The 14,747-nt window shown below is 40.0% G+C and overlaps 1 protein-coding gene across 4 annotated transcripts in view; it reads left to right on the top strand.

The window, feature by feature from the left end:
- The window catches only part of ARHGAP28 (Rho GTPase activating protein 28), a 74,971-nt gene that overhangs the window by 39,550 nt on the left and 20,674 nt on the right, over nt 1-14,747 (top strand). For all 4 annotated transcript variants that reach the window (XM_079299684.1, XM_079299685.1, XM_079299686.1 and 1 more), the window contains 4 exons: nt 1,448-1,647; nt 6,128-6,345; nt 11,829-11,916; nt 13,819-13,976. In XM_079299684.1, the coding sequence (XP_079155810.1) occupies nt 1,448-1,647; nt 6,128-6,345; nt 11,829-11,916; nt 13,819-13,976 (664 nt within the window). The remainder of the gene's footprint in view (nt 1-1,447; nt 1,648-6,127; nt 6,346-11,828; nt 11,917-13,818; nt 13,977-14,747) is intronic.

The raw sequence follows: 14,747 nt of genomic DNA, 5'->3' as shown, positions 1-14,747 counted from the left end.
ATATTATACCTATGAGTGTTCAAAAAGGCCTGAACCTTGCCTTTCATGAAGCCTGGTCATATCCAAAGCTGGATTTGTTGTGCTCTGTTGTTTCCAACCCAGCTCCCCAGCCCAGGGCTCAGACCTAGCCCAAAAGGACCTGCCCAGATAAAGTGAGGAGGCTCTGCAAGCCCCAGGGAAGCATCCAGCCCTTCACTGGCAGGGAAGAATGAAGCGGAGGCAGCAGCACAATGAGGGAGAAGCATGCTCAGTCAGCTTTATGAAATAATACATTGTTTATACATCCATTAGGAAAACTTCGATAAGGAGGGAAACACTGGAAAGGAAATACCTTTTTTTTAGTGGAGTAAAAGTGATGCCTGTGGTTTGAAACAAAGACGTGTTGGCAGGATCGTACCATACAGAAAAGGAAGAGAAAGGGAAACTGCATTTGAATTAATTCAGATAAGTGAAGGTCAGAAGACCTTATGTCAGAATTTTCCATTAATTCCTGTGGTCTAGCTCTCTGCCAAAATCGTGTTACCTCCTAACTCCTTTGTACAAATATTGTTGTGGTTATTACAACTGATTACTGTATCTACTGCAATTACACATACAAAAGCTGTTTACAGTATTGCAGACATAATAATGCAAAAGAGCAAAGTCAGATTATTTTCATGGTGAGTGTTATATGAGATTTTGAATTAATTGGATAACTCTCTTTGGCCACAAGTGGGGAAAACACAAGAACAAAAGAGTAAGAATAAACTTTGCTTTAATTCAATCCCTGTATTGAATCTTTACTTGAAACTTGATTTTTGGTTAATCATAATTTTTTTGAACCTGTAATCAAAACCTCTGTTTGACCTAGAATATACTATTTTAATTTGAGATCAAATTTTGTTTAAAATTATTTTCGCTTAAGAAAAAACCCAAATCTTTTTTAAAGGATTTTCAAAAAGAAGTAATTATTCTTCCAAATTAAAATCTTTCAAGTTTTTAATTATTTTATGGAGTGAAGATGAGTTTGTAAAATATTTCAGCATTCCAAATCTTATTGGTTTTTTGCCAGATAAGTTTTCACTGGAGCATTTCAGCCACTAAGCAAAACAGAAAGGGATAGAAAGAGAAACTGAGGCAAAAAGAAGCGAAAATAGTTTTCCAGTGTCTCTTTAGATGGATACCAGTATTAGAAATAGAAATTGCATTTCCTGAGTTCTCTGTAGATTAGGAAATACTGAAGGACATTAAAGAGATAAATTATTAGATGCAAAATACATGTCCAGTCATAATTGTTGTGAGCAATGGAGACCATGACAATTACCAGAACTCTGTACTTGGCCTCTGAAATCTTGTTCTGTACTTCCCAGTACAGTCACGGGTCAGGCACTGGCTGCCTGCTCCATTTGCATGGCACAAGTTAGCATGATAGAAAGATGATTTTATGTGCATTGCTTTCTCTTTTCAGAAAGTCTCTCTCTCGCTGTCGAAGGGTTAACAGGATGCTTTCCAACGAGTCCATCCCTCCTGCCTTCAGTCGCTCCAATTCGCAGGCCTCCGTGGACAGCACTTCCATGGAGGACTTCTGGTGTGAAGTAGAGAGCATCAAGGAGAGCAGAGAAGATGGAGCTGAAGAAGCAATGCTCTCAGAGTTCAAACCTGCTGATGGTGAGCTCATGAGCTCCACTTATTCCTCATACCCTGGCCTTGCTTCCTCTCTAAAGAGTCATGCCCTGAGCTCCTTCCTCATGTCACTCAGCGCTAGCATGGGTCTAGGATCACTGTAGCTCCACTTCTGAACATCACAGTCAATCACTGGCAAGAAACAGTAATTGTCTGGTTTATGCACTGGAGCCAGTAATTAACTTCTAAGTAAGCTTCCTTGCATTGATTTTATTTGTGCTTCGGGAGGATGGCTACGGTGTAACTCAGAAAAGAAAGGCACTCAATGAAAACTAAATTTCCAGAATTAAATAGACTAAACCAAAATATTTCAAATAGCAAAATTTGAATTTAGAGTGCTGCAAAAATCGACTTTTTAAAAATTTTTGGCTTTTGGTAGGATATGATTCATAAATTATTCAAGTCTTGAAGCAGTTTTTGGTTTGATGTCGTTTTCTGCTCTCAGGAATTTGATATCTGCCTGTTTCTCTGAGATTGCCCAATTAAGATATCATTCAAAGGGTATTTAGGGATAAGTCTGAATTTAGGGATGCCTACACTGTTCAGTCTCCCACTTGACCAAATGAATTCATCACTTATACAATGTGTCCTGAAGGTATTACTGCCTCATTCTGTTACCTTAATGTTTTCCTCTCTCATTAGGTACTGTACTTGGAAACACACGCAATATCTGCTAGCTTGTTGCAATACAGCTTTGCAGTGTTGGATGATTTGATAACATCTAGAACAGTGGTTCTCTTTTTTTTTCTTTTTTTTTTCCAGTTAGGACCCCAGTCACACCTGCAATATATTGTGTAACAAAAAATACCAGGTGTTACTATACAATGAAACCTGTATGAAACCTGAGGTCGTGACCTGCTGATAACTGCTGCAACCCTTTGGTGGCTCCTGGCCACTGGTCTGGTAACTACTGATGTAGGGATAGATTTTGAAACTATGGAGTGTTCTTTCCATACAATCATTAACACAAGTGATGATGTAGTTTCCCTGCCTTGACGTGCAATGAGATGTCATTAATTCTACTACCAGGAAGAATGGTGGAAAGTACTACTTTATTAAGCAATCAAATACAAACCAGTCATGCTAAGTAACCCATGCAGAGGTATCTGGCTCCAACTGTTTCCATGGGAAACACCTCCCATTCACTAGTTTCCAGCTGGGCTCTCCTTGAAGGAAAGGGAGAAGACCAGTTCCCCAGAAATCTGCTGTGAGAGCTTTGGTCAGTCAGCTTAAATCCAAACTGCACTCTTCTTCTGTTCCTTACTGGGAAAACTCCAGTCTGATCATACTCTTTAGCCTGGGGTCTCCATAAAGGATTGTGAGCCTTTTGGTGCCTCCTTTATGCAATTGTCAGCATGAACTAACAGGTGTCCCTGTGTGCACAGTCAGGGGAATGACACAAATCTCTGAGCTGCCAAGCTGGATAACTTAGTAGGACAAGGCCATACCGGAGCTTATTTTCCAGAAACCTTTCCATCAGTTTCATCACTGCTGAACTAAATCTTCTCAACAGCCCAAACTCTGCTGCAGTCTCATGTTACCCTTTGTCTGAGTACACCTCATTACATCACATTGATTTTCTGCCCTCTGCCCTGAATTAAAAATGAGACTGCAAGTCAAAATGCAGTACATGTCCACACTTCATTTACCTGCATGTTGTTGTCTTAAACACATATAGATGTATTGCATACACCCACACACAATCAGGCAGTGTTTGTCCTGTTTATTAGCATCAGGAATATATTCAGTCTGGGATTATAAATCTTGGAAATAATGGTGAGTTCTATTAAGGTCCTAATAGGATAATACTCTTTGCCAACAATCAAACCTCTAAAAATCAATGTGGAAACCCTCAGGGCAAAATAAAAGCAAATATTCATCACCCTTTTGAGGTGTCTTTGAGAGGAAGAGATGAAGATCCTTAAGAAGGAGGCCAAAGGGTGATAGAAGCCAGGCAGGCAGGACTGTCAAAACCTCAGTGTGATTTGCCAGACATCATGTGCAAAGGGCAGACAACAGCACACTTATTCTGTTGATGCTAGCAAATATGGTCAAAAGAGAACAGAAGATCACGACAAGTGACACCAGGGATGAAAATGTAGGGGAGGAGAAAGTCATGGTGTACTTATAATGTCCATGCTGTGCAGAATTGCTTTACAACTGTTGTTACAAGGCTTGAATGCTGTGAGTTATTTAAGGTTATATCTGAGATTCAAAGCAAGATATACCTCTTTCCTAGCAAACTCTATGAGAAAAAGAGAATTACTCTCTCAATTGTCTGTCTTCTGGTGGAGCAGAATCAAATACAATATCAAGACCCTGCTGTATAAGTAGCTAACACTATAAAAATTATGCTTTCTAAAGCAATATGGGTGGTGCAGGGGTTAACCTTAATTTAATACCAATGTGTCATAAAATTTTGAGCATTTTTGAACGTGTCTATTTCTTCTCTTTAATAGGCTTACTTCTCTGATGGCTGTTGTTATGTCTTGGTCTATTGTTTGTGTGTGGTTGGAACAGGAAAAGGGAAAAGCCAGAGAAAACAAGTCACAGGGTGACTAGTAAGCAGGCAGAATTTAATGTCTGCCATGCTATTTTTCATAGCAAGTTTGATTACAAGCTCAATTCTTGGAAAGAATATGTCAGAACAAAAGCCAAAATTAATATAATTTAAAAGCTGAAACATGGACAGATGTGGCTCCAACAGCAGCTCACAAGAAAGAGAAGAGACCTTAGAAAGAAGAGCAAAAATGGCAGAAGAACCATTGATTCAAAGCTCACAGAGAAAGAACAGGAACAGTTTGTCATCTTGTCTGTGGATACAGAAAGCATAAGAGCAGAGACAAGCTATTTCATGGGATACAGGGCTGGTCATACCCCTGGCTAACACAGAGCAGGAGGTTTAGAAGCAGCTATTTTTGTAGTGCTTTGCAAAGAGGCAGGGCAGCTAACAATGAAGTCAGTGATGGCACATGCATAAGATGCTTTTGCTTGTCCCTACAGCCCAGTCCTGTAATTTTCTCTTTTGTGTATCTAACTGCCAAAGTGCAGCAAACTGGTGTCCATCAATCAGCCTGCATTCTGATGTCAAGAAGAGGCAATAAAGGGAGAGTGGAAATACCAACCTGTCATTAAGACTGGCCTGGGACAAGAACAATAAGTGCATTGACGAGTTGTTTTATAAAACATGCTGCAAATTAATCCATTTCCTGTTTGACATGTTTATTTGTAGTACATCTTCTTCAGATAGGGCCAGAATGAAATTACTGTCTTGTGTCAAGCAGCTTACTGCTGAGCTAGAATTGTTCACAAAACTGAAATGAAGGACCTCAAAATCTCCTACATGAAGAGAGAGTTTAAAATACTTTGACTGCTTATTTTAAAAAGAAAAAAAATCAAAAAGCAATGACAGCAAAATTTAAAAATACCGAATGGTTCAGAGAAGGTAGATTGGGACCTTTTCACAGTCAGATAATGACAGGGTGTATTCATTTCAGATAGCAGGTAGCAAGCTGAAAACCTATACTGTCTTCACATGGGCAGGTTTTGGTAGTGAGGGGACTGCAAGTGTGGCTCTGTGAAATGATTCTGCCATGCCCAATAGTGCCAGGATAGAAAACAACCCTTCCCACAATTCATAACCTCACTATGGAACCAATTGCAGTATTGAACCAGTTGGGAAGCAGGCATTGAACAGATTAAAGAAGGTATTAGTCACTAACTGAGATACCAAGAAACACTGGGGTGTAGAGTGCTAGCAAGTCTTCAAAAATTAGAAGTTAAGGTGATATCTGTCATGCAAGGATGGCTATTTCTGCATCTTCTTTCTTAGACACCCACCCCTTCCTCACCTTTGCTCTTTAGGGAGCAACTTTGGTCTGAATCATCTTGTTCAAAACAAGCAATTGTACTAGGTGGGCATCACCCTTCTCTCAGTCTGGTTTCTTCACTGGCTGTCTCCCAGCCAACCCTCTGGAATCTGAAATTGCATCATGGCTGTGCAAATACATTATTCTGTTGTATACACACCTCCAATATTTCTGTTTATTTGAATTGGAATACCAATTTTATTTCCATCAGCCAAATGGCTTTCTCCAGTACACCACAGTACAAATGCTGAGCATGGCATAAGTGGTAACTGAGGGGATTTATGCTTTTGGATTAGGGGTTAATTTTTAGGGAACTTGCTTTGTCAGGCTGGTTGCTCTGCTGCCTTCCTCACATGCACGTCCACAAGATGAAATGCCTCTTCTCCTAATAAGCCTCTCCTGGACAGTCATTGACAAACTGAAAGTTGACAATATGTTTACATAACTAACTTAACTTGCACATGTGGCCTAAGACAGGTTGGAATTAGAGTATTCTCAAGGTAAAGGCTGTGGTAGCAGTCCATCATGCCAACTCTTTTCCTTCAGCCCCTCTCCCTTTCTTGCCAGGCTTATTAACACGCTCTCTTCCTCCACAGAAGGGGAGCTGGAGGCAGAATGGCTGCAAGATGTGGGTTTATCCACGTTGATCTCAGGAGCTGAGGAGGAGGATGGCCAAGCCCTGCTGTCCACTCTGACCAGAACTCAAGCTGCTGCTGTACAGAAGAGGTACAACACCTACACTCAGACCCTGAGGAAGAAGAACAAGCACACAGTCCGGGATGTGCGAGACATCTTTGGCACCAGTGACTCTTCTGTAAGTATCCTCGTGCATGCCTTTGATCTTAATTTTCATGCAATTTGCAAGTAGCTCACCAAAGTTTCTGCCAGACAGGAACCCTTTCCTGCTGACAATGCACAGACAGCCCTTAGCAGTTTCTGACCCTTAGACCAGACATTTAATGCTGTATACAGTACATTTGAGAGGAAAGGAAGAAACCAAATACAATGGTACATAGTTTTGTAACTAACCTCTAACGTAAAGTTGTGTCTGCTGCCAGTTTTCCTCCCACAGCCTTGTGTCAAGACTAGCACTTACTCCTTTATTTTTTGGAAATTGGTGAGTTACTCTTGGCAGCTATTCAAATTTTTGATGGCTTCTGGGGACACTTGCTATTTACTCAACAGTCTCAGTGGTGAAATAAAACTTGTCTAATGAAGCAACTGGGGTTCAAATATGCATAAGCAATTAAACACCTGCCAGGACGATTGTGACTTGTACACTGGCAGTTACATTTCACTTAGATAGCAAATGAAAACCTATTAACTGTTCATTGGCTTCAAAAATCAGCAGTACCTCTGGAGATTTCATCCACTTCTCCCCGAGGATAGCTCTGAACACACCAGTTCCTGTCAGTGCATATTTTGATTCTTGTGAACTCTGTCAACTGTCTGAGTTTAGTCCACTGTTCAAAGCAACATATGTGATTTTACATTTATCACTCATGAAAGCTTAAATGGGAGTCACCAATAAGATCACAAGCTCACCTTTGAAATTAATATTAAAATTGTTGCCATTATAAAACCTCAAGAAACTATTTTTCATTATGGCATTGCTTTGTCCTTTCCTGTTTGTTCTACCATCTCCTCAAAGCCTTGATAGCCTGGATTTTTTTTTTTAAATGGGAACAAAATTGTAGCTGCATGGTTACATTAAAATTATAAAGATATAATGTTCAGATAGTTAGCCTATTTGTTTCTAAATTAAATATCTGGATTCTTTTGAACTTCTTGCACATATCCCACAAACACATCCAGAAGCATCCAGTAGTTACCTGTGGGTAGACTTTCTTCCATGAGAGATATCAGGCATGTTTGCATTAACATTAAAAAGCTGGTGGTACTTCTGATCAGGTTAGCTCACATCTCCTGATTCAAGTATCTGTAAACCATAAGCTGTTTAATTTTTTTTACAGAGGCTTAAGTTTCCTAATAAACTTCAATCAGCCAAATAAGCATCATACATTTTCTCTCAAATGGGCACATTATTGATTTAATTTTGACCTGCTAATTTTCCCCTTCTTACTTGATAAAGTTTCTCACTTGCAAAAGGAATTTGGATGTTCAGAGCAATTGCCCTTCAAATCAATGTTTTACCTCCTCCAAATTAGTTTGCTTACTGGTTTTGCATTGTGAAAGTCTAAAAGATAAGACTAAATGAGTAATTAAGTCTTCTAATTCTTCTTTCCACAAAGATATGCAGTTCTGCAGGTGCTGATCTAGATGTTACACCAGAAGCCCAAATACAACTGCAGAGCACACCCTCACCTCCCTCCAATAGACTGAAACATGCTATTTCTAAAATCCTGCAAGGCCCCAACACTCTTAATTTCCTATTCACCTGTGCTCCAATCTCTGCTGCTTGTTATGGGATTTAGAAACTTAGTCCTAATTATCAGCCCTTGAGGATAAACACACTTCAGGAGGGCTTGTGTCCCTGACCTGAGAGTTTCCCAAATAGTCTTTTTAAGGGGGTATCAACAGTTCCTGGAGCTTTGCTGCCTCTTTGGGCATGGTCACTACAGCTGCCAGTGAATATTCATGATTAAGCAGTTTAGGGAAGAGGAGCACATTATAACCAATCCAGCCAAAAAAAAGAGTGGCAGGAGGAAGGGAGGGGCAAATCATTTCAGCACAGCTGGGGGAGAGAGGCTGGGGAGGAGACTGCTTGAAATGGCATGCAGTTTTGCTTTCCCATCTTACCTTTTTCCTGTGAAGGGGAGAAGTAAACTAACCATGCTGCAAATAGTAAACCAGCTCTAATTGTTTCTCATCACTCTGTAATCCTCTCCATTAGGAGAGTGGATTTACACCCTTCTCCCAACAACCTAAGAATCAGGAGCCTAGAGGGATGGGTCACAGGATGGATTACTCTCTTCTTTGGCTAATGATGAGAGAAAAGGTGATTAGCTCACTAGGGTCACCTGAGATAAGCTTTAGGGGACCACTAAAGAGGCATAAATTACTTGTCTTCTGGAGTGGGGGAAGAAAAACATAGATTTGCCCTAGTTTTTTCCTCTCTATTCTGAATAAAACCCTGCCTGCTAGATGTTTTGCTATTACTGCCTAGTGGCCAGGCTCTGCATGGGTCAACACAGAACAAAGGTTCCAGTCATCCTGCCTTGGGGTCCATGCCCTCATGGCAGGAGTGTCTCCTCAACAAACAAAATGGACTGAAGTAAAAGGAAATGCAGCTATTCCTCTTCTTGTTTGGTAGCTTTGTGGGTTTTTTGTGGTTTTTGTCTGTTGCCTGCCCTGGAAAGGTGCGTGATCCCTAGGGGAAAAATGCTACCCCTGTGGGTACATCACCCTTACAAGAGCCATGCCTTGGCAAGTAGAGCAGCCTGTCCCAGCTGAGGTGCCTTTGCTCTGCTTCAGACAGGTCTACAGCCAGCACACTCAAATGACAGCCACACTGAGTGTTAAATTGGATGGCTTATAAATCACAGTGGCCTGATTTTCCTTACTGCTGGTACCCTGCTGTTTCCATCAGAAGCTATTGGTCTGCTAGTGCTCAGAGCTCAGAAAAATCAACAGCAGAATACAAATGGGGGACACATACATTGATTCTGTTATTGGAGAGGAAATGAAGCACTGTGCTCATTAGCAGCCCAGCACAGTACATTGCAATTAACTAAAACTCCTGAAGAGTTTTTACAAGCATTTTACTTCAGCAATGCATGTCAAAATCATGTCCTAGTTAAAGAGAAATCACTAACTAACCCAGAGCTATTTGCATGAAAAGGTGTTTGTGATGGCAGTGCTTGGAAATAGGAATATATTCAAAGCATGGGCAAATTGTTATCCTCCTTTGCCTTTATTTCCTCTAGCTGCAGCGCTGAAAATAAAATTTGGTCTCTTTGGTGCTCCAATGATTTGGTTTTACATCTTCTACAATGAGGGTAACTATTAAAGAACTGTCTATCTACCTCATCTCCATTCTCTCCCTGCTCTTCTGATTTCATCTTCCCATTGGAAATTCCTGTGGATGTTGTGGCAGTAAACAGTGGGCTCATTTTTACTGTATCTAATGAATCACTTCCAGTCAGAAATCAGGATATGGGAAGCCTCACCTTTGGAGCCCCAGGCAAATGAATAAAGCTGTCCCAGTTTATTTAAGGACACAATTTGACTCTTGGTCTTTCACATTCATTGAGAGAAAGTCTTCAAAAGTTCTTTAATTTTCTTTTACGCTACAGAAATAATCTGGATCTCTAAATTCATGCATTAAAAAGGTTTTATTCCCAGGCTTCCTAACATTAAAAAAAGTAAAGGTGGGGGGAAAAGGAAGACATTTTCACAAAAGAGACATAGATTTGAATTCATTATACACTGTGGAGGCTGGGAAATGGAAGTGAGAATATGGCATTTTCAGGTACCCAGTTACTGTGCACAGTTCATATTATCCAACTCCCCAGGCTAGGGCAGCCTGCTGTCAGCCCTGCTGGGTGCCAGGCAGAGGTGTGCAGTCCACTCCATCTTCCATTGCTGTGTCTGCCAGCTCTGCCCTGCTTATCAGAACCAGGTTGCTGCAGCTGCTTCACGACTCATTTCATCCATGTAAAAAGGCTGGAAGTGTTTTTTTCCTTAATAAACTTGACTGACTGTAAATCTATTCTGAATATTGTTCACAGGATCAGGCATTTTGAGCACGGAAAGTAAATGAGTCAGTTGCTAATATTTACGATTAATTTCTCCATCTGGATCTTAAGTAGTAGCATAACTACTTCTAGGTTGATTTTCCCAAATTGCTGAGGCAAGTTTAGCCATCCCCTCCACTTCTGTACTCCCACTTGAAATTTATAGTGCTTTTTTATGTCCTGAAGCTTTTTGTGTAAATGTTGTGGGATTTTATCATAAAAGTATCCAGTTATCTTTTTTAAAAAATCAATGAGCCTTACAGTCTTCTGGCAAAGGAAGCCCTTGTGACTCAGATCCTGTTTGCTATCAAGTTCACCAGCCATTGAATGGACTGTCAGTACAGATTTTATTCATATTGCATTTGACTTTGTTACCCGAATAACTCAGAGGATAAGATTGAATAAAACAACTGCAACGTTATTTCAGGCTTCCAATTGGAAGAGCTGACTGTCTTTTAAATATCTGACATTTTTAAACAGCCTGGATACTTTTCCCACACATTGACTACAACTGGGGAAAAGAGAACCTCTGCCCTGAGGCATTGCAATTTGTTGATAAACAGCCCATTTAGCAATTTAAAGAGGAATTAAATAGGTGGTATTAAGGGCTCATGGGGGCCTACAGCTGCAGGTTAAGTTGGAAAACTGGTCTGATCTATCAGGCTCAGAGTGTGTGAAACTACAGATTTGAGAAAGGCTGGGGGCTTCAGGGGCTCCCTCAAGGATGTAAATAACTGCAGAAAAAGTATAAGGTTTGGAACATGGTAGTTATTTCATTGAGTAACCTTCAGAGCACTTTGATCATTCCTGACCTTGTTTTTGTTTGTTTTCTTTTTTACTCAAGAGCAAATAGTTGAGTCACTATTGCCCATGAACACAAGCACTCAGATTTGTCTTTTTGTCTTTTTTCAAAACTTGCTGAGGACAAGGCCAAAATTCCCCTGCTAAGAAGAGGTGACGCTGCTTGAAAGTCACCCCTGGGCTGCCAAACCACTTCTTTGCAGTGCAGAATGATTTCTGGAGTGGAAAGGAATTAATTTGAATATAGAAAATGTTTCTTTGTTCCCTCAAGTTGTTTTTTGGCAGTTCACTGATAAAAGTATTAGTGTATAACCTATGGGAGGACATCCATGCTCTAATAGCTTTTGGGTGCCCAAATCACAAGAGGTAGCAGACTGATTGATTTTTGACAGGCCCCTGGGAATAGCAGGTACTCAACATGTGCCAGAGTGTCTTCAAGAAGATTCGTGGCCAAAATAATTAAAGCCAGGATGAATTACAATGTGAGGAGACCTTTCAGTTAGCCTCATTCTGTACAGCAATTTACTTAGCTAATTTCAGTCATTTTATAGGACAGGACTCATTAGGTACAGCAAGCTGCAATATTACTGACCTCCACACAGCCCAAATCTGTGCAGTCTGGGGAAGAGCTGATTCTCAGGCTTGGCTATGAAAAATATACTCTGAAGAATCAACAGGTTGTTTAATCTTGTCAAGAGAGTGTAAGCTGAGAATAATACACTGTTGCTTGAACTGTAGCAGTTTCTGTCCGCAGACGTTTGCCTTCACTGCAGTCTGATCATTTTTCCTTGCCTGTCAGCCCACATTTGAGGCAGTTCCAGTGTCACCAGTATCTCCTAATGGTATCCAGCTTCCTGGGCAGAAGCCAGTTTGGAAATCAGTTAGCTGTGAGTATGACAACATGTAACCAGTGTTCACTTCCTCTTAGTAAAATGAGACAGAAAGACCCTTTTGTGGTTGAGAGGGTAGTCTCCTCTCACATGCTGTGGCTGTGAATATTTCTTTAAAATCATTGTCAGCTTATTGTCATGCAGGAACCAAAGTTTCCCATTAAAGACCAAGTTGTATAGACACAGACTGCTGCCTTTGAGGCATCAGCATCTAAAAAATGCTGATTATTGCAAGGCTGGGAATATAAAAATAATCTGTAAGCAATATGCAAAATTTGTCCAATATGTCATCAGTGTGATTTCTTGTTGCAAATCAAAGAGGTATATTTCCTCCACATTTCTTCTCCTGTACTGCAGAAATTATAGTATTAAAAATTTATAGTTTTCCTAGTTCTGCCCTGCTATTCTGATCTATGAATGGTGTTATCCCTTAAATGCTTTGCCCTGACAGTGATTGGCAGTGCTAATTAATGTAATGGCTCTTTTCTGCTCAGTGTCTGGATAATTGTCAGCACCCTTCCACAAGAATGTCCATCTCTTAGTTTGAAAGCTCTTCCATCACCTTTGTTCAGGGCTTAACTGAAGGGATATTAATACCCAAATTTCTGAACATCCCTTGGATGTTTACTTCTGGATACAGTGCCACAGACATTTTCCTTGGTGGTGAAAGCTGCTCTGCTGATACTTCTGCTCTGCAAGCAGTTTCACTGAAACAGATGGGGAACCAAATGCCCAGGGGAACCATGAGCAGTCTGTGATCCCAGGTCTACGAATGGCAAGAGAGATGCAAAACATCTTAAATGGCTTGGACATTAGACAACAACTAAAGCCACAGTTCAGAAACCAGAAGCCACTTAATGACACACTTAACTTTTTTCATATCAGGCTTGCAAAATAAGTGGTGTTGCAAAAAAGTCCCTGTAACTGTAAATGCAATGATTCAGAGAACATGGGGCATGCACAAGTTTATAAGACATGTGATGTTGTTTAATTCACTTTCTGATTGCCCTGGCTTTTGAATACACTTGTGTCATGTTAGTAAATTCATCTCTATTTCTGGGAGCTGAAATTTTACTTCACTTTCAATTAAATTTATGATTCCATTCCAACTGGGTTTAGGAACTGAACCTTACAGGAAAACTGAAAATTTACCTGAGATACTAGAGATTCATCAGGAAAGTTGGCAACCCTGGGACTCATTTATGTTACCACACTTTGACCTCCATGACAATATTCTGGACTGTATTTCTGGACTTGATTGTACTGATTTCAAAAATTTTCCTCTGACACCCAGTAATTCAAGGAGGTGACTAAATTTTAGAGAAGAACAAAAGTCATTTCACAATATCTACTAGAAGTGCCAGTAGATATAGTGCTTTTCAAACTGGAATATTGTGCATTTTGTCCTGTCATGGTGTTATACACCTAAATTATCACCAATGATAAATATGTGTATGTGACCACGTAAAATATATGCACAATGTCTCGTGATTGTAAATAGGTCATCAGTAAGCTGAGAAACTGTGTCAAGAGCATTTTTCTGTCAAGACCTTTTATTTTTAATTGTTCATTTGACAAGTGTCACCACAGTTTGTTGGCCTGGGAAGACAAGGATGGAGTAAAAACCTTGGTAATTCCTGATAAACAGGAAGTTCCAGCTTGACTATCTTTCTCACAGAAAGCAGCAAGTTAAATAATCTAAAACAAAAATAGGAGTTTTATTTCTAAGGGGTTATTTCCTCAAGACAAAACAGGAACATGCTGTGGTTTGCACTGAAATTCCTCTTTGAAGCACTTCCTTTATTACTTTCTCAAGAATTTTGTCATCTTGGTTCAATTGTTTAATGTCTCTGTACTAAATGCAATTTATCATTCATATATAATTTCCCTTATTTTCAGCTAAGAGCTGTCTAGACTGTGGAATAGATAAAGGCAGCCCATCCATAACAGAAGAGCTCTCCTATGATGTCTCTTTCTCAGAATCCATTACAGTCCTTCCAAAAACCCAAGAGTGGCCAAAAAATCAGAGGTTCAAAAAGGAAGACTCGGCTTTGCCAGTAAGTTTCTTCTCCATGTATTTCCTCAATTGTTTTCTTCACCACAGCAATTTCCTGCTTTACATCCCCAGCACACTGGAGTCTGTTAAGACACTTGATCTGGCCTTTGCACTGAGTGCTTTGTAGAGGCTTCTCAGTTTGCCTGCCTCCTGCCTGTGATTGATTCCCAGAGTTAATGTGGATATCCAAGCCAGGTTTTAACTTGTACCCATCATGAACATGTGCACCCAGATGGGTATGCGTAACTCAGTCTACAAATATTGCACCATCTACAATTTTTTCACATAGAAATAAATACTGCTTATTGGCATTAAAACTAACAATCATTTTCATTGCTGGTCTACTTTATTACATCTTTCCCCCTGCAGATTATCTGCCTTTGTTAACATATGGATTTAAAATTGCTTTGCAGATGAAGGGAGGAAAGCAAACCTTAGTCCTGCAGCAGTAGTGGCTGTTTCCAGTATTGAGTGCAATCACAATATAGGAGATACTGCATGAATTGTTCAATACAAGATTGCCATATCCAATCAGATATGTACTGAGCAGTTGTATCACTATCTGGAATTATTTCATGAAGTCATGGAAGTCAATTTTCTATTTATATCAGTGCTCACAACTTCCATTCACTGAAAGATGTAGCATTAATTTAGTACTTCCAATACCACCTCATTAGTGACATGTGAAATAGCTGTAAAGTATTTGGAAAAATTTCCTGAGTGTTATGATGTCCTGAGGTCCCAAACAAATCAGAATTTTTTACAATCCATA

Source organism: Erithacus rubecula (assembly GCF_903797595.1).
Source record: "Erithacus rubecula genome assembly, chromosome: 3".
Taxonomy (NCBI): Eukaryota; Metazoa; Chordata; class Aves; order Passeriformes; family Muscicapidae; genus Erithacus; species Erithacus rubecula.
This window is presented reverse-complemented; position numbering and strand designations above follow the sequence as displayed.